The sequence below is a fragment of the Sus scrofa genome, chromosome 1 (genome assembly GCF_054392235.1).
Source record: "Sus scrofa isolate SSC_HxYL_T2T_F1_AM1 chromosome 1, Sscrofa_HxYL_maternal_Yorkshire_Landrace_v2.0, whole genome shotgun sequence".
Taxonomy (NCBI): domain Eukaryota; kingdom Metazoa; phylum Chordata; class Mammalia; order Artiodactyla; family Suidae; genus Sus; species Sus scrofa.
The window spans coordinates 254,025,053-254,050,775 of NC_139383.1; the positions used below are offsets into that span (position 1 = coordinate 254,025,053).

Here is a 25,723-nt window from a genome sequence, read left to right on the forward strand (position 1 = left end):
ATTGTTTAGTTTCTTTGTATTCTCCATAGGCTGGTCCTATAAAGATTTCTTGACTTAGGGCAGATATAAAGGATTTATTGCATAACAGAGTTTGGCACACAACTGATGGCAAAGCTGAGACCTTCTGCTTCACTCTACACCCTTATCTTACTTCCCCATCTCTCCAAGCTGCCCCATTCCTACATACTTATGCTAACTGGCCTTTGTTTCTTTTTGATGAATTCATCATTTGTCCTTGGATTTTCATCTGTTTTTACCCCCAAATTGTTAACATAGATGCTTTTTAAAAAATCACTCATCCATGGTTCTGCATAGGTTGTTAGGAAAAGATCAAGAAAATTGTTACACTTTAAGCCAAAAATCATCACTCATTGCAGTGATGACTCACAGCAATGCTGTAATCTAAGTACTGGAATGATCTGGAAAGCCAAGTATATCTCAACTGCAGTTATATTAGGTACTTTAAAATTACATTTCCAATCATCTTTGATGTAGCCCCAAAGGTTTTCCAAACAAACAAAAAAACCAGTGCCAGTTAATGAGCATTTCTCAGCAAATTCATTGTAGTTGGGATAAAAATATCCAAATAGTTCCTGTGACTTAAAATTATCCAATTTTATATCGTTACTGTATTTCATAATGCATCATAGAGGATATAAAAATCCCACAGTAATCAACTCCAATTAGAATGCCTCTTCACCCAGATTAAGTTACCAATTAAATAAATTCCCCCAAATGAGGAATGTATCCAAGGTAAATTAAATTAATCTTATCATTATATTAATCCTATTTGTATTCTCTAGTTGCACTGTAGTTTTCTCACCATTTAAAAAAATTATTTTCAAAAGCAAAAAAATCAACAGAACACTGTAAACCAGCTATAATAGAAAAAATAAAAATCATTATAAAATGAAAAAAATAAAAAATAAAAAGCAAAGAAAAAAAAAAAGCACAACTCAAACGCTTCCATTTAAGAAAGACAACAAGGGATTTTCCTTGTGGCTCAGCAGGTTGAGATCCAGCATTGTCACTGTGGAGGTTTGGGTCGTGGGTTCAATCCCTGGCCCAGGAACTTCCATTTGCTGCAGGTGTGGCAAAAAAAAAAAAAAAAAAGAAAAAGAAAGAAAGAAAAAGAAAAGAAAAGAAAAAGGAATACAGTGAAATCAGTTACAAGTTTTTAAGCAAACAACTCATACTTCTGAGAGTTTGTTTGGAGGTTCTTGCAGAACAGTCCTCCTCCATCAGGGATGGTCTTCCTCTTCTGCTGAGCGCACAGCTTCAGGAGGGAAGCTCATGGAGCAGTGAGGGAGGAAGGGGACACCTGCCTAGTTCGCCAGATCAGCCCAATCAACCTTGGCAATCAATGGGGTGACAGGTGTTACAGCTAGATTGCCCTCACATCCACAGCCCATCCTTTTGAATGCCTACCTTCGGGCCCCACTATAGTATAAGTGTGGGGGAGGGTTCAGTATATACTATTTGCCACATCAGAAAAACCCATGCATAGAAAGGAGAGAACAAGTCTTCTCAGGATGCCTCAGTGGGAGGGGTACATTTATTTGAACTGATATGTCTATGCACATACACTAAGTCACAAAAGGGAGCTTCTTAGGCCTCACAATAATTTATATTCTGAAAGGTAAGCAGGACTGTTAGAGACCTTCGCCCTCCTGGTAACCTCTATCCCTCAATATCAGAAGGGGATTTTAGTGCCCTTCTAGCCCCCTTGCATAGGATTAAACAAGATGCTTCAGCTTTGGTGTAAAGCTGTCAGCTGTCCTAAACCAGGACAACATACACAATTTGGACTCTAGGAATAAAGGACAAAAGGGAAGGAGATCTAGAAATGGGTAGGGATATAAGTGGGTAGGATTTCTGCTTTTGCAGAAAATGTCCAAGGATGGCAGACCCTAGTTAAGATCAGTGGGCTAAGATGTCTTAGTGTGTAGGTAGGGAAAGTAGACAAGGCAAAGATGATCTTAGCCACCCAGAATGAGGGAGTAAGGGGAAAGGATTTCTGCTTGCAGGTAAGCAACTGAATTGCAGAGAGCAGAAATGGAAACCAGCAATGATTCCAATCTGGAACTTGGCTAGCTTAGATGTCCTGACATTGCACATAGAATTTTCATGAGGAGATTCAACTGTTAATGCAACAAACTCTAATGAGTTGTAGGTTGGAGGTGATTCTATTCTCAAACATGGGGCTGGACTAGTTACTGGGAAAGAGGGATGAAGGGGTGGAATCTGAACATCTCAATAAGTCATCTAGTAGCTCTGATCACGTTGGACATTCCTGGGGGATATGTAAGAGCTCACCGTAACGACACAACACATACTGATACCTGTTTGCGCCCCAAGACCAACACCACAGGGAGTTTTACCATTTTAGCTTACAGAGACATTATTTAGTCCAGGTTACAATCAGATTTCACAAAGGAGAATTTGACAACACAGATATTTATAAAATGAATGTGGTTAAGAAAAAAATGCAGGGGCTGCAAGTCAGAAAACCTACTACATTCCAGTCCTCTCTGCTGCTGTTCAGCTGTGTGATCCTGGAGAAATCCTTTAACATCTCTGGGCCTCAGTTTGTTCATCTATAAAGTGTGGGCATGAGTTCATGTATGCTCCCTCAGTGTTCTTGAGCAGATCCCAAGATAGTAGTTCACTGTGGAAACTTAAAAGCAAATGGAAAATGTTGGCACTGAAACAAAGTGGACAGCTGCTTGAATTCTAATATAATCACCCATCTTCATAGAGGGACCTGCTTGTCACCCGTTTGGTAAGTATTATCAAATGATGTTTATTTGTAACTTTTGAGAAGAGTTATTTTCTAACATTAGTTTTGGAAAAAGCTCAAGAGGAGTCTCATCATTTCCAGTTTGAGTGAACACATCTTATTTTGGGCTTGGTTGCAGGTGGGGCTAGATGAAACTGAGCTGCACATCCTTCTTAAGTCACAATGAAAAGTCAGCTAGAAAAGTTATTCTAGCAGTGTGTGGTCTGGAACAGCTGCTCCATAGGTATCAGCTCTATGCTCCATCTCATATTTAAACAATATCACTAATACCTTTATCCAAAATACATTTGAGTTCCATATGCTTATTATAGGAGAGAAAAGAACCAATATTTGTCAAGGACCCTTTATGAGCTATGCACTTGCTAAGTGTTTTACATACGTTCTGTCATTTAATCCTCAAGCCAACTTTAAATGTTAGGTATCACCATCCCCATTTTACAGGTGAAAAACTTGAGACTCAGAGGGCTTATGACTTGCCCAAGTTCACACTACTAGGACATGACAGAGAGCTGAAATTCAACTCTTCTGACTTCACAGTCCATACTTTTTCTTCTATAACATCATGCTACAATAGAAGAAACAGAAATGAGGGTGAATGATTAGTCAGCAAAGACAGAGTAAAGGATATGCTATCAGCAAAGTCCTCACCCATTCTATATTATCCTGCAATGTCCAAATTTCAAAGAATCAGAACAGAATAGAAATCTTCAATATTAAATCACTACTAAACATAAACAATATAACTTTGATGATCCAGAAGGTACTTCCAGATCTTGCTGTGCTTTAAAGTTCTCACAAACAAAACTGTATCAGTGCATTACAGATGTGTGGAAAAGAAAACACCAGGTAACAGAAGCCAGGTCACCAGCCTCCAAAATGTCGGGCACTGTGTGGCTTTTATTACACCAGGTCAAGGAAACTAATAGAATCTATCAACATGGTCCTGCTTCTTGGGACATGTATTTTAAACATATACCCATTCTTATTCCCAATAAGAAAGAGATCACTGCAAAAGAATCTCACCTTTCACCAAACTCTACCCTTAAAATCCTAAATTGGTCATATCACTGTGCACAATATTTTTGCCAGTCACAAACTCTATCAAGAAGCAGAGCGAAAAACAATTGGAGAATATAACTGGTATTTAAATGCTCTTCGGCGGGTAGGTCAGACTGCATGAGGCAGTGTGGCTGTGTGCAGGGCAAGACATCTGGACCCACAGTGAACAGTTTGCTCCTGCCAGAGTTACCAAAGCCAAGGTTCTTGATGTGTATGTTCCTCAGCCATCCCACTGCCTGTATCCCTAGCAACCTTAAACAATGAAATATCTGCAAGCAACTATGTCCAAACAAGGAGCTCAAGAGTTGAATCTCCAAGAAGTGGCCAATTTCAGAAAGGCATCTCTTGGCAGGCTAGAGCAGGCTGGGGTGAAAGTTATACCGAAGGCTGGAGAAGAGCCCAATGTGTTTCACGAGATTGGGCTCCACCACATAGGCCCGCTCCCCCTTGGCTCTCAACAGTGAGTACAGTGCCATGTCCTTGCCGAAGCCCTTGTGGCAGTACACCTGGGACAGGTAGGTGAGGGTCCGGCGGGCTGCAGGGGCAGGGAAGAGCATGGCAGGGGTGCAACACTGCGAAGCAGGGACCACGCTGTACAGGGAAGGGCTCAGCCGCCTCAGCTCTAGGAAATAGTGCCGGCCCACCAGCTCAACCAGACCCATGCTATACAGGGAGAAGAAGAGCATGACAGGCCAGCTAAACCCTGGCCGGCTGGCAAACCGCATGTATATCCAGGTTAGTAAGGGCCCCAACAACATGCCGACACCAACCCACTCCAGGATCCGCATGGGCTCTGGGTTGATGTAGTGCTGGAGCCTCTCGGGGTGATAGAGCTTTAGATAAAGGGCATCTCTGAGATGTGGCTCAGAGAAGCGAGCCCGCAGAAGGTGCTCCAAGACTGGGAAGATCTGTTCTTCTGGAATGGCATCATCTTCCACCATCAGGACATAGTCTGGGTTATAGGTCTGCAGGGAGGATTCCAGGCAATAGACATAGTCCTGCTTCTCTTTCTCAAACGAGTTGGTCGAAGGGTCATCGCCATAGTCATCCTCAGTGCCCTCATAGCGGTTGGCCACGGGAACATACTTGGACAGCAGCTTAGCATCAAAATGGCTCACACTCCGCTCCACATTGCACAGGAAGAGTTGGTGGCCCTCGCACTGGGGGCCGCACTGTTGAAGTAGCCGGTGGAACTGGGACACCACCTGCAAGACGTAGTGGAAGCCAGGTTGCCTGTCCACAGTGATGATGGTGATGACCAGCCAGGGGCGGGGCGTGGCCTGCCAGACAATGGGCACTGAGCCGTTGGCAGAGGGCAGCTCCTCAAAGTAGTGAAGGGCAGCTTCACCCTCTTTCAAGCTTTGCTGCAGAAACTCTTGGCTCATTTGGTTCAGATGCCAGTGGCGCAAGTAGAAGTAAGAGTGCAGAAGCCGGTGACAGGCCAGAGGAGCCAGCAGGCCAAATGTCACCACCGTTAAGATGAAGAGCTGGACAGCAGTGCTGCCCCAGGAGAGCCGCCTCAGCCTCCGGAGGAGCATGGCAGCTGGAGAGGTTGAGGTGCTCATGAGGTCAACTTCTGGTCAGGTCTGGTCCCAAGAACAAAGCATCCTGGACCGCAGGCCAAAGTCAGTGCAAATCAAACCTAAAAAGAGAGGAAGTAAAGAATGGTACAGGGCTTTAAAAAATCCAGGGATGGAACTCAGCACAAATCAAACCAGAAAATCTAATTCAAGGCTGTGTTAGCTACTAGAGACTAGTATGTTCTCCAGGACACTCTTCTTCAATTGTATCCAAAAGATCTCTGGAATTCTTTAGACATTTCTAGAGTAAAGAAATCTTGGTGCATCCAACTAAGTGTCCACACCTACGGATGCTTAGTTAAGGTTTACAGTGTGCCAGAAAACTACGAGGTAGGCTAGGAAAAGCATTATTTCAATTCAGCAGCTACATGGGCACAGGTTCTTAAAATGGATATTTGACAGAAGGGAAAAACACAAAGTAAGCTCCAAGGTAAGTGCACTGTAAGTACCTGTGGACTAACTGCACAATTCAGAAAACTTTTTCATATATCCCAAACAAGAAAAGGACTGTTGGAATTCCCACTGTGGTGCAGTGGGTTAAGGGTCTGGTGCTGTCTCTGCAGAGGCTGGGGTCACTGCTGAGGCACTAGTTTGATCCCTGGCCCAGCACAGTGGGTTAAGGATCCAGCATTGCTGCAGCTAGACCACAGCTGTGTCTTGGATTTGATCCCTGATCTGGGAACTTCCATATACCACAGGTGCGGCCAAAAAAGAAAAAAAACAAAAAACAAAAAAAAACCACTATTTAAAATTCCTTGGAATATCTTTATCAAGATCTTCCATTCCTATTTCTCTAACCTCATGCAACTATACTTAAAATAGCATATTAATTTAATCCTGATTGTTCTTGTATTATTTTTTACAGAACTACCATGGGAACCAGTGAGATAAAGGATATCCTCCCATTTGCAAGTGAACTCTGGGAGGGGAGGAAATATCTGAAGGAAGATTCATGAGCAGCTTTTCAAGTGAGTGAGGGACAGAACAGGCAGCGATGAAGATGAAAGAGAAAGTTGCCACCAGCTTGGTTCAGAAAGTAATGCAGGAGTTCCCATTGTGGCTCAGTGGAAATGAATCTGACTAGGAACCATGAGATTTCGGGTTTGATCCCTGGCCTCGCTCAGTGGGTTAAAGATCCAGCGTTGCCATGAGCTGTGGTGTAGGTCGCAGACACGGCTCAGATCTGGTGTTGCCGTGGCTCTGGTGTAGGCTGGCAGCTATAGCTCCGACTGGACCCCTAGCCTGGGAACCATATGCTGTGAGTGCAGCCCTGAAAAGACAAAAGACAAAAAAACAAACAAAAGAAAGTAATGCAGCTTGACATGATCTCTCAGAGTTCAGGCCTGAAGTCAGGCATGTGCTGGTATGAATCTCAGCTCATCCACTCCCTTGGCGGAAGGTCATTTCACCTCTCTACATTGTGGATTCCTTACCTCTAAAGTGGAGGTAATAATAATACCTATCTCATAGGGTTACTGTGAAGATTAAATGTGTTACAGAATGAAATAATACAGAATAAAAATGCCATTAAAAGATGTCCATATGTACAAACTTAAGTAATATCTTAGGAGTAAGTAGGTCTAATGATCTGAAGGAAAAAGACTTGCACCCAAAAAGAGAATTAAAATGACAAAGCCTGTATAACAACAGTAATGTCAATGCAAAACTAAATGGTGTCTAGAAGAAAAGGTAAAACTCTTATTTCAGAAGCATAACAAAGTTTGCACATTTTGCAAGAAAGCTGCCCAGCTTGCAAGTTGTCTTGAAGGAGGGCTGTTCAAGTACCAAATGAGGTTGTTGAGGTGTAGTTTCTAATACTGTCATATCATGTTCTCCCCTTCTTGGGCACACACAAAAAACTGTATTTTCTAGCTCATCTTCTTCCATGTGGAGTCATGTGACCAGGACTTGCCACTAAAATGTGAGCAAAGTGACAGGTATGACTTCTGGACTGTAGTGGTTGAGAACAGATGTGCCTTCTTGACTTTCTCTTCCTCCATCTGCTAGATGAATGGACAGCCTTGGTGGATCTAGAAGGAGGAACCACCAGATGGCAGAAGCCTGGGTCCTTGAATGACTGCATGGAACAGAGGTCCCTCCCAGCACCTACCCAACCTAGAGTGGGCTGTGTTGTAAATAATACATAAACTGTTGTTTCTAGCCACTAATGATTTTTTTTACTTGTCTATTACAACAGTTAGCCTACCCTGTACATTACCGTTGTTTAGAATACCAAACCTCTCTCTACAGGGTGATAACATAGCAATTCGAGGAAGTAGGGAGAAAACTATCATTTCATTAGCAGATGCAGATTATATTTTGGGGCATCAGAGGTGAGACAGACTATACCAGCACTAGGAAGAGATTTGCATAGTCCTAAAGAGGGAGATAAGCAGGGAGAGGTTTGAGTAGCATGCAGCATCAGGTTTGCTGGAGTGTGGACTTCCAACATCTTACTTACTATAGACTGGTTGCATCTTCCTGTTCAAGTCAATGGAGTTAATAAATCATGTGGTTACACAACCACCTAGTCTTGCCAGTTCCATATCACTACTAGCACAAGCTAAGGACTAAAATTGGATTGAGCTCATTCTCAGGTATAGTTGGTCTTAGTAATGGCGTCACTCAGGTGGCTTCCTGTTCACACTGTTCTCCCCACCTTTGCTATTACCCAACAGAGCTGCACCCACTTGGAAGAAGAACAAGATACAGTCAACAAAACAAGGCATGCAGCTCAGAAAATGCCAGGCACATGTTAAGTGCTAAGATGACTATGTGATTATGATTGGAGACCTCAGTGTTTGGTATAAAACTGCCATCCACCCTCTTTCAGTGAGTTTTGGGTAAAGCAAGAATGCGATATTCTAGTCCAGATAAGTCCCAGGGCAGAATGTTCAAGCAGTACATGTGCGTGCATGTGCAGAAACACAGACAATTATCATTTGAAAATATAAAGCTGATTATGTCATCCTCCTATTTAAAGCCCTTTTTTCTCTTCCCATTGCTCTTTTAATAAAATCTAAACTTCTTATCATGGTCCCAAAGGCCCTTTTTGATCTGGACCCTGCCTTCCTCTGTCATTTTGTTCCACTGCCCCATTTTCTCTGTATGTTCTAGACTAGAGTTGGCAATATTTACCTGTAAATGGCTACATACTGTCTCTGTTGCACATTCCTCATAGACTATTTATTTTTTACAACTCTTTTGGAATGTAAAAACTATTTTTAGTGCACCAGCTAAATCAAAACAAGCTGTAGACCAAATCTGGCCTGCAGCGTATTGTTTACTAACCCCCGCTCTAGTCTAGCACTGTCCAATAGAAGCACAATGCACGCCATGTCTGTAAATTAAAAATTTCAAGCAGCTACAATAAAAGTAAAAAAGAAATAGATACTATTAATTTTAATAATATATTTTATATAGCACATCACAACTATTATTTCAACCAGGAAGCCAATATAAAAAACTATTAATGAGGTATTTTACATTCTTTTTTACTTACTAAGTCTTTGAAATCCACTGTGTATTTTACATTTACAGTTTATCTCAATTCGGACAATTCACGTTTTAATAGCCACATGCGGGGCCAGTGAGCAGGGTGCTCTAGACATGCTGATTTCTTTCAGAACATAGATTAGACTATGCTTTTGCCCATCTCCTAGACTTTGCGCATACAACTCCCTTACCCTGGAACGTTCCTATTCCCACACCTTCCCTGCCTCTTCACCTAGAGAGCTTTTTCTTCATCCTGTAACAAAATCTTCTAGAGAGGCCATCCCTGGCCTGTGTAAACACAGGACCTGCTAAATAGGCACTCCTATATTTTGTATTAGCAAAATGGGAGTATAAATTGGCACAACATCGGTAGAATTTAGAAATATCTAACAAAACACACCAATGACTCAGCCATTCCATTTCTAGCATTCTTTCCTAGATATACATTTTCATGTGTGAGAAATGACCTGCAGCACCATTTGTAAGAACAATATATTGCCAAGAGCCCATCAGTTGAGAGTGAGTCAAATAAACTATACTACATCTAAAGAATGGAATACTGAGTGGAATACCCAGATAAAAGTAAGCAAACTAAGGGAGAGACCAAGATGGCAACTAATCTTCCTTCCTCCCATGACGTATGCATTTATCTTATGATTCTGGTTAAAATGTTCATTCTGAGAGACAAATCTGTTCTGAGTTTGTAAACAAAACCCAGTTTCTAATCCTGCAGGGCTATAGTCCAAACGTATGCCATGGGAAATTTATTCTCATGAGGTCTGTGGTCTTGTTCCCTTGATCCCTGTGATAAGCCCAAACATACTCATCTAGCTGAAAAAGTCCATCTAAAAGTACTCCAGGAGTTCCCTTGTGGTTCAGTGGATCAAGGATCAGGTATTGTCACTGCAGCAGCTCAGCTCACTGCTGTGGCTCAGTTTCCATCCCTGGCCCAGGTATTTCCACATGCCATGGGCACGGCCTAAATAAATAAATAAGCAGTTCCTGTCATGGCTCAGTTGTTGACGAATCTGACTAGGAACAATGAGGTTGTGGGTTTGATCCCTGGCCTTGCTCAGTCGGTTAAGGATCCGGGGTTGCTGTGAGCTGTGGTTCCAGATGCGGCTCAGATCCCACGTTGCTGTGGCTCTGGCATAGGCCAGCGACTATAGCTCTGATTAGACCCCTAGCCTGGGAACCTCCATATGCTGAGGATGCGGCCCTAGAAAAGACAAAAAAAATAAAAGAAATTAAAAAATTTTAAATAAGTAGATAAATAAATAAAAGTATCCCAAAAGCCAACCCTGATCTCCCTGGTGAAAAATTAATGAAAACTTCAATTATATAGAGTTGGGAGCCCAGAAGAAGGAGCTCTCATGCCCTGTGACAGTAGCAGAACCCAAGAGAAAGAAGAAGGACTCCCCTTTTTTATTGGCAAGGATTCTGCCAATGAAAAGCCATGGACTTTTTGTTCACTGAGCCCTCCCAACTTTTGTCTGCCCTCTATAAAGTGCTCTCCTTCCCTTGCTATGCAGGGACTTGCATATGGTTCACTATGTTTGCTTACGCTGAATTATGTAATTCTCTGCTGAGCCTGAAGAAACCCATCTTTGCTGGAGAAGTAATTGGTATCTATTTGTTCTCAGTCAATATCTGAGTGGCCAGCAGAAGGACCAGAGAAGGTCCCTGATGGCTCCAAGATCTGGTGAACAAACCCATGTGGTACCCACAATTGAGCCCTTTATTGCTCAATGCTTTTCTTGCTGACCCTAGAATTTGAAGGCATGTCTTTCTTCTGGATCCAAACACATGCCTCTTTGCCTCTGAAGCTCTCTAGGGTTTATTTGGACTCTATTTTAAGGTTTCATGCTTTCTGAGATGGGATCTCAGTCATCTAAATATTTTAAGGAAACCCCTTCCTTCACAGGAACTCCAGCTGACTTTATGTTTAAAAGTTGCAGTGGGTTGTTTTCTTGTTGTAAATTCTTTTAGGATTTTCCCAATTAACGGACCAATGCTGGGTCTGGTCTTCACCAGTAAGCATATGATTAATTAGCTGGTATGTCAGAAAAACCAGCTTGATAAATATGAATGACTATATTACATTCCTCAATAAATATGAGAGGATATTTGGTTACTTTAGCAAAATTTTTGACTGTGGATTGACATTCAGCTTTAGTCCAGAGAATATAAGAAATTAAGGGTTTAGCCTCTGCCTCCTCAGAAGGCTTAATTTTAAAGGACAGGTTCTGGCAAGTTTAGAGGAAAAAGAAGTGGGGAGAGTTTCAGAGAAAAAAAAGGGAATTTTATTATGTTATCGGGCTTGGGTAATTGCTAGGCAACTTCATCAAGCAATTCTTAGAGTTTTTCCAAAGCTTGTTTATAAACTTGTTTGTGATAATTATAATCAACTTCATATTATTTTAAAGAAAATTCTGGTCTTCCTTCAGATATTTGTTCCATGAGATAATTGGTTGTTTTTTTTTTTTTTTTAATGGTTAAATCTGCAGCATATGTAAGTTCCCAGGTTAGGGGTCCAATCAGAGCTGCAGCTGCCGGCCTAGGCCACAGCCATGGCAATCTGAGCCTCATCTGCAACCTACACCACAGCTTGTGGCAACACCAGATCCTTAATCCACTGAGCAAGGCCAGGGATCAAACCCGCATCCTCATGGACACTATGTTGGGTTCTTATCGAACTGAGTTACAATGGGAACTCCCACCATACAGCTTCTGACTCTGTGTTTACTACTGGGCTGAACCAGGACCTTCCCCTTCAAGTAAAAAGGACCAGGATGGAATGGGAAACTATGTTCCCTCCAGAGTTTAGTTAATCTGGCAAAACCGTCTTTATGACATTCTAGATAAGTCACCTATAAGGAAGACCATCAAAATTCTTAATCTTCAACTTTGGCAAATGAGGTCCTTAAAAGGAAACCAAAACCCTCCTAGTTTCTGCCACTGTCACAAAGAGCCAGGACAGCAAAAAAGAGGTTGTTACAAATTTAAGTATTTTAAGCACCTTCTGCCCCCTAAGCAGTCTTTCCGACGCTCTCCCAATTCTCAATAATAGGGCTCTGAGGAATACAGGGGCTATTCCCAATTCTCTCTCATATTGGTCTGGAGAAACAATTCTCCAAGTTGGGGATGAATCTCTTCCAGTTCTAATCGACACTGAAGCACCATCTTAGTGCACAACCCACTACTATAAAATACGCCCTGTCTTAGAGTACTAAAACAGTTCCAATAGTGGGATCTCTAATGACCCCCAAGAGCTTCCTGTCTCTGAACCTCTTCCCTTTTGCTTACGCCCTCTGAGAGATACATACCCTTTAATCCTTCATTCCTCTGCCTTTATCCATTTATTAAGCCAAGACTGCTTAGAGAAGTATCCGTGCCCAGAATATCTTCCTCCCAAAAGGAGAAAATAATTCTAGTCAGTAGTCATCAAAGTAACAAATTGTATAAATTAAATGACCCTTTGACATCTTCTAATTGTTTCGTCTCTGACAATACTAGAAATGATTATGAAAAGACTGATCACTTATCCCTATTGAATAAGCTACCACCTTCCTTATGGATAAAATCGCCAACTGATAGTGATGAAATTTACAGCACACCTCTCACCACAACTCTGATAGGTCCCTCAAAACCTGAATTAACCAATACCCTATAAATAAAGAAGCCCTTCAAGGCATGAAGGCTGTAATAGAATATTACAAGTCTCAAGACCTCATTATCCCTTGTAGTAGTCTTTCTAAAACTTCCATTTTACCTGTGAGAAAAATCTAAGGACCTTCTCAAATCCTGAAGGCTGATCTGGATGGTATAAAGTACCCTACAGTTTCTGTTTTGTTGCAATATGTGGATGATTTGCTTCTTTGCTCTCTTTCTCAAGTCTCCTTATAGGAAGACAACATGCACTTACTAAAGCTTTTAGTCTCAAAGGGACATATGGCCATCAAAGAAAAACTGCAGTTTGGCCAAGCTTGGTTTTGATATTTAGGGCATCTGCTCAGAACAAGAGCTACATCTAGATCTGCATAGACCTTACGGTGTTCTAAGTTTACCAAAACCCAAAACTAAGTACCCACTGTGAATTTTTTTCAGGTGAGTTGGTTATTGCCAAAATTGGATTCCGAATTTCAGTCTTATGGTCAATCTTCTGTATGTTTTACCCAAGAATAACAACCCTGACCCAATTTAAGGGGAAAAACCAGATGACATAACTTTTAAGGCCTTAAAGGAGAATTGGCAGAACCCGCCTGCCCTTGGTTATCGGATTCCCTTTAACCTTTTTTATATGAAACAGAAGGAAATGCCCTTGGGGTACTAACCCCAAAATACAGGGACCACCGTTAAACAATAGTGTCAATATCCAGCAACTAGACCCTTGGCACAGGGAAATCCCTCTTGCTTTAGAGTCTTCACAATCTCTGCTCTTTTGGTTAAGACAACTGAGAAAATCATTGTAGGATCCCTTTTAATCATTTTTGTACTTCATGCATTAGAAGCTTCCCATCACTCTCAATATCTGTCCTTAAACCACCTCACCTCCTATGAGTCCTTCTGTTAACTGATCCTCATGTAACTCTTTTCATTGTAAAAACCTTAACCTTGCTACTTTTCTCTCCTCTATCAATGATGAAGTCCCTCACAATGGCTTAACACTGACAAATCACCTCCTGGCTCCTCATGGTGATCTGCAGGAAACTCCTTTGGGTAACACTGACTTCTCATAGCTCACTAATGGTTTTTATTTAAAAGGTGACAATGATGAATATTATGCCGTGTATGCTATTACAACTCCTTTTGATGTTATTGAGGCAGCATCTTTACATATGGTTACTTCAGCCCAAAAGGCTGAATTATATACTCTTCTAATCTTTCTTTTACTTTAGGCAAGGACAAAGCTGCCAATTATTTATACTAATGGCAGATATGCTTTCAGAATAGTTCATAATTATGCAATGTTGTAGAAGCAACATGGCTTACTTACTTCAAGCAAAATAAAATTTCAAATGGCCCCTATGTTCAGAAATTACCAGATGTGATACCTTTACCTGCCACTTTAGCTATTATGATACTGGGGCATTCTAAACTTAACTTTCTGGAGGCTAAGGGGAATCACCTTGCTGATATTTCTGCAAAAAAAAAAAGCTACTGCTAAAGAAACCAGCAGCAGCCTGTCTGATTCAAAGACTCCCCAAATGGTAACTTAGAAAAACTGGCTGAAGAAGCCCAGTAACTGGCCTCAAGAGTGAAAAACTTAGAAATTCAATACTTGTTGGTTTGATAAAAAGAGAAAGCTCTGATTAGGATCAAATAACAACCCAATCCTATTGGAGACACTAAAATTCCTACTCCTCACCACTGTACATGCCTTAAACCATTGTTTTCCTGACAAAATGATAACATTCATGAATTAGGATTGGTGGGGAAACATTAACAAGGCCACAAAAAGTGCCTACATCTCACTGTCTCACTTGCTGAAGTACCAAGGGAATCCAGTTCATAATGCTCCTGGACATTTTAAACTGCTTAATGGACCATTAGAGGTATGGCAAATTGATTCACACAGTTTCCTCCATTTTATGGATATAAATATGTTTTAGACATGGTCTATATGTGTTCACACTGAATTGAAGCCTTCCTTTGCAGGCAGGCTGCTGCTTTGTGTACGGCTAAGATTTTTTTGGAAAAGATTATCCCTACTTAGGGAATTCCTCTTGAACCTCATAATGATTGAGAAAACTGTTTTACTGGTCAGGTACTTGACAATTCTGCACTGTTTGGCCAGTTTTACACTTTCACTGTGCTTACCACCCTCAATCCTCTGGTTTAGTCAAAAGTACTAATGGAAACTCAGTTGGAAAATTTGTTGAGTCTTTCCAAATACCTTGGCCAAAAAGCACTGCTGTTGGTCTTTCTAAGTCTCAGATCCACTTCTTTTAGAACTCATAAACTCTTACTCTTTGAGATAGTCATAGGACGAACCTGGCTCCTGCTTCTTTGGATACACAGACAAGAGGAGAGATCCCTCAAAGGTCTAATTGCTTTTGTTAAAAATATCCATGTACAGTCGCAGTGCACTCTTGAGAGATAAAGACCTTAGCATCACATCTTGCAACCTGGCAATTCTGTCTGTTGAAAAAGTCACCTCCAGAAAGACTCTCTTCAACCTCACTGGAAATGCTCCTATCAGGTACTGCCAACCAACCCCTGTATTGCCAAATTCCAAGGAACAGACTCTTGGATACATAGGACACACCTAAAGAGAGCACAAAACTCTGACTGGACGTGTACTTCATCTGGTGACTTGAAAGATTTCCCAAAATTGAAGCAGACAATGTCTGATAAGACAGCTTTCCCAAGATATCTAACCAGGCCTATTGGAAGTTTGTTACCAACTCACTGGTAATGATGTAACACTTCAGATGATCTCTAATGTCCATGATCTTGATAACACATGGGCTTTAGATGAAAAGTGCCTGAGAGTTCTCCCTCCTACTTCTCCTTGTTACTCTCATGTGACCTCAACAGATTTCTAGTCTATTCTCTCCAACATGAGACACTACACCCAGGAAAGGTCCTTCCTGACATTAAAGGACAAAATACTTCTGAAAGCAGAAAACATAGTATTTATCAGCAAATCCTTCAGAGAAAGATCTTCATTAAAAGGGGGAAGTGAAAAAATTAATAAAGAGAAACTCAATTAAATAGGGTTTGCAGACCAGACTGGGGAGCTGTCAGGCCCTATGGGGACCTGACAGGAAGAAAAGACTCCTTTATTGGCAAGGGCTCAGTCAATGACAAGCCATGGACTCTTTGTTTACTGTAACTCTTCCAACTTCCTTTTCCCCTCCGTAAAAGTGCTGGCCTTCCCTTGCCATGCAGGGACTTGCACATGGCTTGCTATAGTTGCAGACCCTAAATTGAAACTCTCTGTGGATCTCAAATAAACCAATCTTTGTTGGAGAAATAACTGGCAGTCTACTTGTTTAGGTAAACACCCTCAACCAGAAATAATCTCTGTTTTTCCTCTAATGCTGGGGCCCTTTACATGAACTTTCATACCAGGACATTCATGTGTTGCTTCTACTTTAGACTGTATCTATTTATAGCTACCACTTATTAAGCTCCTATTACATATCCAAGTTCTATACTAGACTATTTCTTCTAACCACAAGATCAACTCTGAAATAGTAATGGAATTAATCTCTTTTAAATGGGAAAAAAAAAAAGCTACCAAGTTGAAAGCAGGAAATTTAAACACGGGAAAAATTTCAAAGCCCATGTTTTTTCCATGATGGCTGCTGCCTTCCATGGCTTGATTTACAGCCTAGCTGCACTTATAAGTCTCTCATTAGTGGATTCAGTCTGATTTATCTTTGATATGCCTCACAGACCCAGTATAACACTCTATGCATAGGAAAGGATTAATGTTTGTTAAGCAGATAAATGACGTCTATGGGCCTCAATTCCTCAGCTATAAAATGCAGAGTATCAAAGAGCCTGGGCATATAATGTGCAGAGATCAACTTAATTGTAAGTGCTTGCTGAACACTTATTATATGCTGGGCACTGTTCTAAGCATCTCATTGATCCTCATAAGAAACCTATGAAAAGTACTATTATTAAGTCATTTTTAGGCCTGAAAAAAAAAAAAAAAACAACTAAGGCACAACTAACTTGTACCCGAAGTTAAGAAAGCTTTAAATGGGTGGCAAAACTTGAAATCCAGGCAGACTGGTTCCGGAAATTGCACAGATCACCTGAAATGCCATTAGAAATGGCAATAGATTTGCAGAATGTGTTTGGTAACAGAATTAATATGCAAAAATAATATTAATATTATATATACACATAATCAGACAATTATTTAATTAATGGGATAAAAGATCTCAGTCAAAATGAGGGAAAAAGGAACCAAAAATACCTAGAATAAATTTAAGAAATATACAGAATATATACAAATAAATTCTACTGAAAGATATTTAAAAGTCTTATAAACAGATAAAAATAACATTTCTTACTGTGGCCCAGTGGGTAAGAATCTGACTGCAGCAGCTTGGGTTGCTGCAGAGGCTTGGATTTGATCCCTGGCCCAGTGCAATGGGTTAAAGGATCCAGCATTGTAGCAGCTACCATGTAGGTCACAGCTGTGGCTCAGATTTAATCCCTGGCCCAGGAACTTCCATATGCCACAAGTGTGGCCATAAAAACAAAACAAAACATTTTCCCAGCTAAAAAGCCTCACTAACGATATAGGAGAGATCTCTTTCTCTAAAATTTATATTTAACAGAATGTCAATTTAACTTACTTCGAGAGAGTGGGCCAGTACAATAAATGGGCACTTTCATATAAATTGGTGCAACCTTAGGAGGGAAAGTTGGGATAGTTATCTATACAAGTTTTGTTTGTGCATTTCCCTTTGACATAGAAATTCTACTTTTAGGAATCTACTCTGCAGAAATGCCAACCCATGCTACCAAACACGGACAATAAGTGTTCATGGCAGTTTTGTTTGTAAGTAAGAAAGGGAGACAGACAAACTACAGGGAAAGGAAATGGCCAGCAACAGGAAACATGTTTAGATAATTATACAAAGGGATGGTATGGAGACATTAAAAAGAAAAATAAAGGTTTAAATATACTGACATTTTTAAAAGTCTTAGCTTGATATCTCTGCTATGAACTGAATGTCCATGTTCTCTCCAAACTCATATACCAAAATCAAACTCCCCAATGTGATGATATTTGGAGATGGGGTCTTTAGGCGATATTTAGGTCATGCTAGTGGAACTTTCAAGCTGGGATTAGTGCCCTTATAAGAAAGGAAAGAAGAGATCTCGCTTCCTCTCTCTCCTCTCTCCCAGGGAGAGCATTTCAAGAAGGTAGCCATCTATTAATCAAGAAGAGGGCCCCTTATCAGAAATCCACATATGCTGACAACCCTGATCTAAAACTTCCATCTTCCATATCTGTTAGAAATAAATGTTTCTGCTGCTTAAGTCACCCACAGCAACATGGGATCCTAGCTGCATTTGCAACCTCCACCACAGCTCACAGCAATGCCAGATCCTAGACCCACTGACTGAGGTCAAGGATCAAACCCACATGCTCATGGATACTAGTCGGATTCGTTTCTGCTGTGCCACGATGGGAATGCCTCATCATTTTATTTTTAATGTGGAGTATAATTTAGTGAAGGAGAGATGAAGGTATGGGGGATGGAGGTTTCCTGTTTTGCTTTCTATACTTCTCAAAGGGCATGTATTAATTTTATGATCAGTGTTAAAAATTCAATTCAACAAATACTGCATCTCGTGCCAGGCACTGGGATAGTGAACATGGCACTCAGGGGTCCTATTCTTAGAACACTAATTATCAAAAATCCAAACATGACTTATTTGTTTCTTTTGGTGAAGCAGGCAGATGTTGGTTAATCTGACTAAAGTATTCTAAAGATCATTTGGAATTAGCACTAATAAAAACTGCTCACTTTGCTGGGACATAACACTAAAAAAGGAAGGATATATTGAAGAAAGCATGGCCCCTGTGCAATGATGATGTTAAGTTTATGTAGTGCTCCAAAGTTTTTTATTGTGAGGGTGGTTACACTTGACAAAATTCATTTAAGTGGTGCATTTTATTGCATGCACACTATACAGCAATAAAACTGATTTTTTTAAAAAAAGTCAGGATGATGATACTGGGTAATGAGATACTAAACTTGTTATAAAACTTCAGTGATTAAAATAACATGGCATTGGCACCAAAATATACTGATAGATGCAAAAATCCACAAATATATAATAATTATATATATTATACATATCATAATTGCAGCAGTCTAAATCAGGGGTAAAAAATGGACTTCATAGCTGACTAACCATTTAGAAAAATTAGCTCTCCACTTTACAACTTAAACTAAAATAAATTCCACATTAAAGTTTTTAAACAAAAGCTTAGAAGTACCTAAAGAAAACAAAGAAGAATATTTATACAAACAAACATGGGTTAGGAAAGACCTTTCTCAGAAAGATCCTCAAACAGAAACTATAAAGAATAGATTTGAATAGCCAACGATGATAAATTGACAAAAATATTAAGCAAACTGGGAAAGACTGCAACATAGATGACAATTACTACTTTAATGTGTAATATATAAAGAGCGCATAAAAATCAGGAACAGAAAGACACTCCAACTGAAAAAGGGGCAAAAATTAATAGTCAATTCATCTACATAAATGCAAAAGGCCAAAACACAGAGGAAATACTGTTGACTCCCCTTGGGTAATTAGACATACAAATTAAAACAAGCTACTACTTTTGTCCACGTTATTGGTTTAAATGCGTGCACGGAGAGAAATTTTAAAGATATCCAGAAAATCTCAACAATCTAGAAGACGAAGTTTTAAATTATCTTTATTTTCTCCGTTACATTTTTCTGTTTCCTGAATGTTCTGTAAGAAGCTTATCCTTTAAAAAATTCTAATTTTAATAATGTTAGACAAACAAAATTTTCTCTTCTCACATACTAAAGTATCTGGTACAGGGCACTCTAGAAATGCATCTCTAAAAAAAGCCAATCCCATTAACAAGGTTTCATTCTCTAAGGGAAATGCGCGCAAGCACGCTCGCGCACACACACCTGCAGGTTTTGCACATGGTCCGCATAGTGAGATCATCATCGAAACCGCCCTTGTGTCCCCTTACGCCCGGGAGGATCAAGGGATGCCCAGGGCACACCCACCCTGCGCCCGGAATATTGTGGGCGCAGTGCGGCATTGGCAACGCCCGGGCCCAGAGGCCAGGAAGAGGGCAAGGCTAGCCAGAGTGGTCCTAATCCCTTATGGAAAGTGAATGGCAGCGGATGAAGAGTCCCAGATCCAGTGTCTACACACTGACCTTGGGTAGTTCCCGCTGCTTTCAGGTCTGTTTCCTCACGCGTAGGCGGAAGCTAACAGTCTGGATCGCCGCGTTGCCTCCCTTCCGCTACTCTTCCCAGGAACTGGGAGGGACACCCCGGGCTGAGAGGTCGTCCGCAGAAACCCAACCCCGCAGCAGCGAACTGTCCGCGCGCCGGGCGGGCTCGAGGGGCGGATGCGCGTCAGATCCTTGCCGCAAACTGGCGGCCATTAGGCGACCCACCCTTGGGCTGGTGGGCCCAGCAGGACTGGGCTGGAGCGGGTGTCTTACCTGGACTCGGATACGCCTGGCTCGCGACTTTCCGTCGGCCTCGCGAAGCCACAGAAGAGGGCGAGGGGTAGGGAGGCTCCCCCGCTGCGACACTCAGTCATCCCTGTGCGGATGCCGGCCCAGCCACTCGAGGGGCGCCCTTTTGGGGTCCCCGCAGTTTTCAGGCGAACCGCAGGCAGCGCCACAAGCGGGGCCGTGCGGGAGCCTGCCTGCCCAGAGGGCACCGCGGTGGGAGCAGGCCTTCCCTGGCGGCGCCAGCTTCTGCGTCTGCTCTCTGCGTGCCCGCCGCGGGAACCCTAATCTTTTTACCCTTGCTCTGAAGGAGTCATCTCCGAGGTGGGCGCTCGGGTCGTGATACCAATGGGGCTGGGCAGATCTTGCGCAGCGGAAACCTACCCGGTGGGAGCGATTAACACTGTCCCCTGCGCAAGCGGAAAGCGGCTGCTGGTATCTCCTAGGCTTGTCTAGCTCATCCCCACGGAGGAGCCATCTCCCGACCCTGAAGCCTCGGAAGAGAGGTTTGGGTGCATGCCGAAGCCTCACCTCCTCCCGAGGCGCGGCTCGCTCACGGAGTACCCAGGCTCTGGCAGGCCATGTGACCTGCGAGCTGTGGAGCGTTCGCAGCCCCCAAAGCCAGCTGTGGGGGGAAAAGCATGGCAAAAGGCGCCAACTGATGGGCAGAAAGGGAAAAGCAGGTTCAAAGCAAAAGAAGTTCAAAAGCTGGAAGGACTATGTATGTCTCTGCACTGTTCACAGCCCCAGTTGGCCATAAAGCGCGTTTTTGGCTGGAGAGGTTTGTTTTTGCCAGTAATAAAAGCGGACATTTCTTCTATCCTTAATCCTCACCTTACCCTGCATTATGCCAGGCGCATTATGAACATTCATCTCTCACTTCACTCCGGTACATTAGAGATTGTCATTCAAAATTTGCAAATGACGAAAGAATATTTGAGAAGGTAATTTGCCGAGTGCAATACTCCAAAAGCCAGAAATGTAATCATTAAAAAAAAAGAAGTTTACTCTAATTAAATCACCTTGCCAGGCATGGGATTTAAAATGGTCTATGGTTCTTTCCACTTACCTGTCAATCTCTTTCAGCAATGGCTTTGTGAGTTCAAAACACCCCCAACCCTAATTTTGGCAGATAGATATCATACTCGTATCCCTATTCCCATTCTAGCACTCCCATCCCCTGTGCTCCTCCCATTATTCTTCTCCACAGTAAATGAGGAATGATTACCAACTCCTGGTTCTACCCTGTAATTCCAACACATTCCACAGAACATCTAGGAGAGAAAAATGCACAAAAGCAGAAAAGAATCATGAAGTAAATATCTGTAATTATTAATGAAGGGCTTTCATTCATTGAGAGAGATCATTGCTAGCTTCACCTCTCAGAAATCATTTAGTTCATAGGCCATGGAGGTCTAATAAAAGATCCTATACAAAACTGATACCCAAACAAGATAACTTAGTGCTTATTGTGAAGGTGCTAATATTCATTAAGTACATTATAAATGCTAACTTAGATGAAATTTGAAGATGTGATGTCATAATTTGCAACTTTATTTCATTCATATATCTTGAATGAAATGACCTAAAATCTAGGCACTTTTTAAAAGAAGAGTGAGGTCTCAAGTCAATTCAGTCTCCAAATAAACACTGTAGAATACTCCCTCACCTCAGTTAGCTCTTTACTACCCATTCAAGCATATATGTGTGTAAATCTGTTCTTGCCCTCTGGGCTGCCCCAAGTCGTTCAAATGGGAAGTTTGTATCTTTTGCGAAGGGGATAGAAGCCAGCATTATAGTTCATAAGGGAGGCACACAGAGATTTACCCGCATTAATGAAATGCTATCTCTCAATGAATAAAAGCCTTCATTAGAGAACAATTACTTTGAGTCTCAAATGTTTTTCAGTCTTCCAGAAGCCTTTTTAAACACAAATGGTCTTAAGCGAAATAACAGGAATTATGAGAAAAAGTACATGTTTACTGAAAACCATTCCTGAGGAACAGGAGCACAGGAAAAAAATGTGGAATGACTTTTTGAAATGAAAAGAAAAAGATGGGGACAAAAGGAAAGTGAAAGCTAACTCTGTTCCACCTTGACCTTTCCTTTCTTCCTAGGATTTCTACCACACAGTTTTACTGCCTATCTTGGCCTCTAATTCTAGTCAGTTTACCTTTCTAGGCCAGGGGTTAGCAAACCACCACTCTCTGCCCATTTTTGTGTAGCCCACAAGATGAGAATGGTTTTTATAATATTAAATGATTACAAATTCAAAGGAGGAGAATATTTCAAGATATGTGAAAATCATATAATATTCAAATGCCAGTGTTATTGACATATGGTCTTCATAGACATATTGTCTGTGGTTACTATCATGCAACAACAGAAGAATTGAATAGTTGTGAAAGAGACCTTATAACCCATCAAGACTAAAAAATTTACTATCTGGTGAGTTCCTGTCGTGGCTCAGAAGTAACAAGGGTCATGGAGACGTGAGTTCGATCCCTGGCCTCGTTCAGTGGGTTAAGGATCCAGAATTGCTATGAGCTGTGGTATAGGTCACAGACGCAACTTGGATCCTGCATTGCTGCTGCTGCAGCTCCAACTGACCCCTAGCCTGGGAACTTCCATATGCTTCATGTGCGTCCCTAAAAAGCAAAAAAAATAAATAAATAAATAAATAAAATTCACTATCTGGTTTGCCAATGCCTGTTCTACAAGTTCTGTTCAGTGGTTAAAAGGTAAAGCAATAAAGCCAATGAATGCTCACATGATTTCTTGTGTGTGTCAGCATAGTTGACACTAGATACTAAGTTCCCTTAGAACCTTAAATCCATCTACTTTGGCATCCATCTATCCTCTATTCTTATAACCAATATTTATTGAAAAATTGTTCTGACATAGTACCAAAACTATAAATGAGAAAAAGATGAAAATTAGATGCATGAGGAATGCTGGGAAGTCGATATAAGACTGCTTGGGCTGAGAGCTGAATCTAGCACAGGAAGGTAGCTTGGGAAGGTATTCCTATCTCCTGGACCGAGCCCAAACCTCAACCTTCTAGACTTCTTTTATATAAAAAGGTTAAATAAATTTTTTAAAGTTATTGTTATTTTGGAGTTTTTAATTAAATGTCATTAAACTTAATTCAATATAGGTTATGAAGAAGATTACACAATTATTTAAGGTTATTTCATACTCATTTTTTAAAGAATCATATGGTAAGTTTCTAAACATGAAAGGTTGGTGGTAGTTTCAAATGATTATTGTTATGCATAGATAATAATATTAACTACATTCTCTATCATAGGAGTAACAGAGAACAATCATCAAGGTCTTTTATGAAAGAAAATAAATTGAGTCCTAAAGGTAGATAAGAGGGATACCTAGGAAAGGGAAAACTCCTGGAAAGTTAAGTTTCCAGGATTCTGGCTCTCAAATGGTAAGCCACCTTTTATATTCCACCCTAGCTACCTCCCCTCCCTTGTGGTGGGGAGAGTTCTTGTCTTTTATTTTCTTTTTTCAAAACTGTGACTTTGATGGCACAGAAAGAATCATAATCATAATTCTTAATTCATGATATCCTTATCAGGTGTTTATGTAAGGACTTCTATCTATATAACAACAACAACAAAACCACCCAACCTGGAAACCAGAACCCAGACAGCAACTTCCATCTATCTAGATGGTTCTTACTTATTCTATTCATTTGGATGTGTTTTTAAAAAATTATTCAACAATACCTGTCAGTAAGGCAGATTTTATTCAAAAGGGGCCATGACAATAAGTATAGGGACACTGCAATCAGGCCTGGCAGAAGGGTACTGTATTCAAATCTGAACATAGCGCAGGCAAGAGGACAAGTGGGAATTTACAGCCAAAGAGTAGGATGAAGATTGGTGGATGGCAAATCAATAAGAGGAAACATTTGTTATAGAGGGGAATTCTGGACAAAGAGACTTAAAATTCTTATTAAAGAAGGGGAAGGATGCTCAGATGTTGAGGGTGGGGGTGGTTATTGCTAAAATGACTTAGCAGAATTTTTGATAAAACTGGATTTTACAAGGAAGTGCACATACAGGCTTAGAAGAAGATTTAGGAGCCTGACTAAATTTTTATAAGCAAAGAATCTTTGTTAGTGTTGTCTGAGAAAAGAGGCAGATCATAAAACAAATAAACATGTTTTTCCAGGGTTTTAGGATTACAATTTTGGAAGCACAGATTCTGGCAGCAGCCAGAAAAATGTTCTGTCTGGGGAACAAAAGGCAACAGTTTTAAAAGGAAAATGGAAAAGTATATTTAGTCTACATAAGTCATTTGACAAGGTCTATAACTGGAAGGTATATATGTTTGTTTGTTTTTCCTGTTACAATTCATTGGCTTGTCAAGGATGTCTCACTTATTATTAGTTAAGGCATGTTTTTGCATAATCCTCAGAGATTCCTTTCTGACAAATATATTCTTTTTTTCCCAGTCAGCAGGTTCAGCATAGTTCACAACTTAACAAGATGGAGTCTAAAGTACAAAGTGAGGTTGCTACAGACACCTTCCACATTTTCCCCTTTTGCTCATGATTCTTCCTGGCAAAAACATCAACAGAGCACCATCAGTCCCTCATTGCCAGAATGGTTTGATTACCTGCTCCAGGTCCACCTAGTCCCTCAGTTGGGGTAGGGGGGTGGGGGGGTGGGGTCCTGTGAAGGTATCATCAATAATTTCTTTCAAATCTTCTGATCCATAAAGTCTCTTTCAGTGAAGAACATCTAACATGGCCATCTGTGCAAACGTAAGTTGGGTAGCTGACTGAGTTACAGCAGAGGTTACAATTTTTAGCAAGCATTTGGTTAATATAACAATGCATGTGGAAGTTCCCTTGTGGTACAGCTGGTTAAGGATCTGGTGTTGCTGCAGCTGTGCTGCAGGTTGCAGTGGCAGCCTGGATTTGATCCCTGGCCTAGGAACTTCCACATGCAATAGGTGTGGTCAAAAAAAAAAAAAAAAAAAAAAAAAAAGAAGAAAAAAGAAAACAGTGCATATTATTAGGATTAGCAATAGTAATCCAGTTTGGAATACTGTTCTTAACCGTGACCTTATTCCTGATGAAAGGCAACTGAAGAGATAGAGACAATCCCCGAGTTTTGATGTGTGTCCTATTTCAGCCAATAGATTGATATTATCTTTTATTACCTTCAATTCTTGTGTTACCTCACCAGACTGATATTAAAGACTATTCTTCTCCAAATACTGTCCAGATGCCTCCTTATTGGACTGTCAAGATATCTTGACTTTCTGTTTTGTAGGACAAGTTCTGCCAGGCTATCAATTTCAGTTTTATAATATTCAAATGCTCAGAGAGGCACTGAAGGTGTTGGCCATAACTTTGGATAAGTTTCATATTGCTTTTTCTACTCCAAACCAAGAGAAGAAGGCCTTGGCAAAACCATGACAGAACACTTTCTGTCTATAATTAGGTTATTAGTTGACATCTATTCAAAATTATAACCTTCTCAGCTTACCAAGATATTTTTAACTGATATGAGAAATACCTTACGTTTGGTACATAAGCAGTAGAGG

The 25,723-nt window shown here is 40.9% G+C and overlaps 2 protein-coding genes across 4 annotated transcripts in view; both read right to left on the minus strand.

Annotated features, from left to right (window-relative positions):
- The window catches only part of ALDOB (aldolase, fructose-bisphosphate B), a 61,505-nt gene extending 41,095 nt beyond the window's left edge, over window positions 1–20,410 (minus strand). The window contains exon 1 of the mRNA XM_084991506.1: window positions 20,138–20,410. Coding sequence (XP_084847632.1) covers window positions 20,138–20,238 — 101 coding nt within the window. The 5' untranslated portion in view covers window positions 20,239–20,410. The remainder of the gene's footprint in view (window positions 1–20,137) is intronic.
- On the minus strand, window positions 1,528–20,722 carry PGAP4 (post-GPI attachment to proteins GalNAc transferase 4). Of its 3 annotated transcripts, none has more exons than XM_005660303.4 (2): window positions 20,534–20,722; window positions 1,528–5,501 (listed from the first exon to the last, which is right to left on the minus strand). In XM_005660303.4, the coding sequence occupies exon 2, from the start codon at window positions 5,422–5,424 to the stop codon at window positions 4,213–4,215; it is 1,212 nt and encodes a 403-aa protein (XP_005660360.1). In that variant the 5' UTR covers window positions 5,425–5,501; window positions 20,534–20,722; the 3' UTR covers window positions 1,528–4,212. The 3 variants fall into 3 exon arrangements, with proteins under 3 accessions (XP_005660360.1, XP_005660359.1, XP_003353645.1); XM_005660302.4 differs by lacking the exon at window positions 20,534–20,722 and adding an exon at window positions 20,138–20,216; XM_003353597.5 differs by lacking the exon at window positions 20,534–20,722 and adding an exon at window positions 19,847–19,951.
- Window positions 20,723–25,723: the final 5,001 nt, after the last annotated feature.

Bases quoted from the DNA above. Each gene is read 5' to 3' on its own strand.
- PGAP4 (XM_005660303.4), bottom strand. From the start codon at position 5,424: ATGAGCACCTCAACCTCTCCAGCTGCCATGCTCCTCCGGAGGCTGAGG.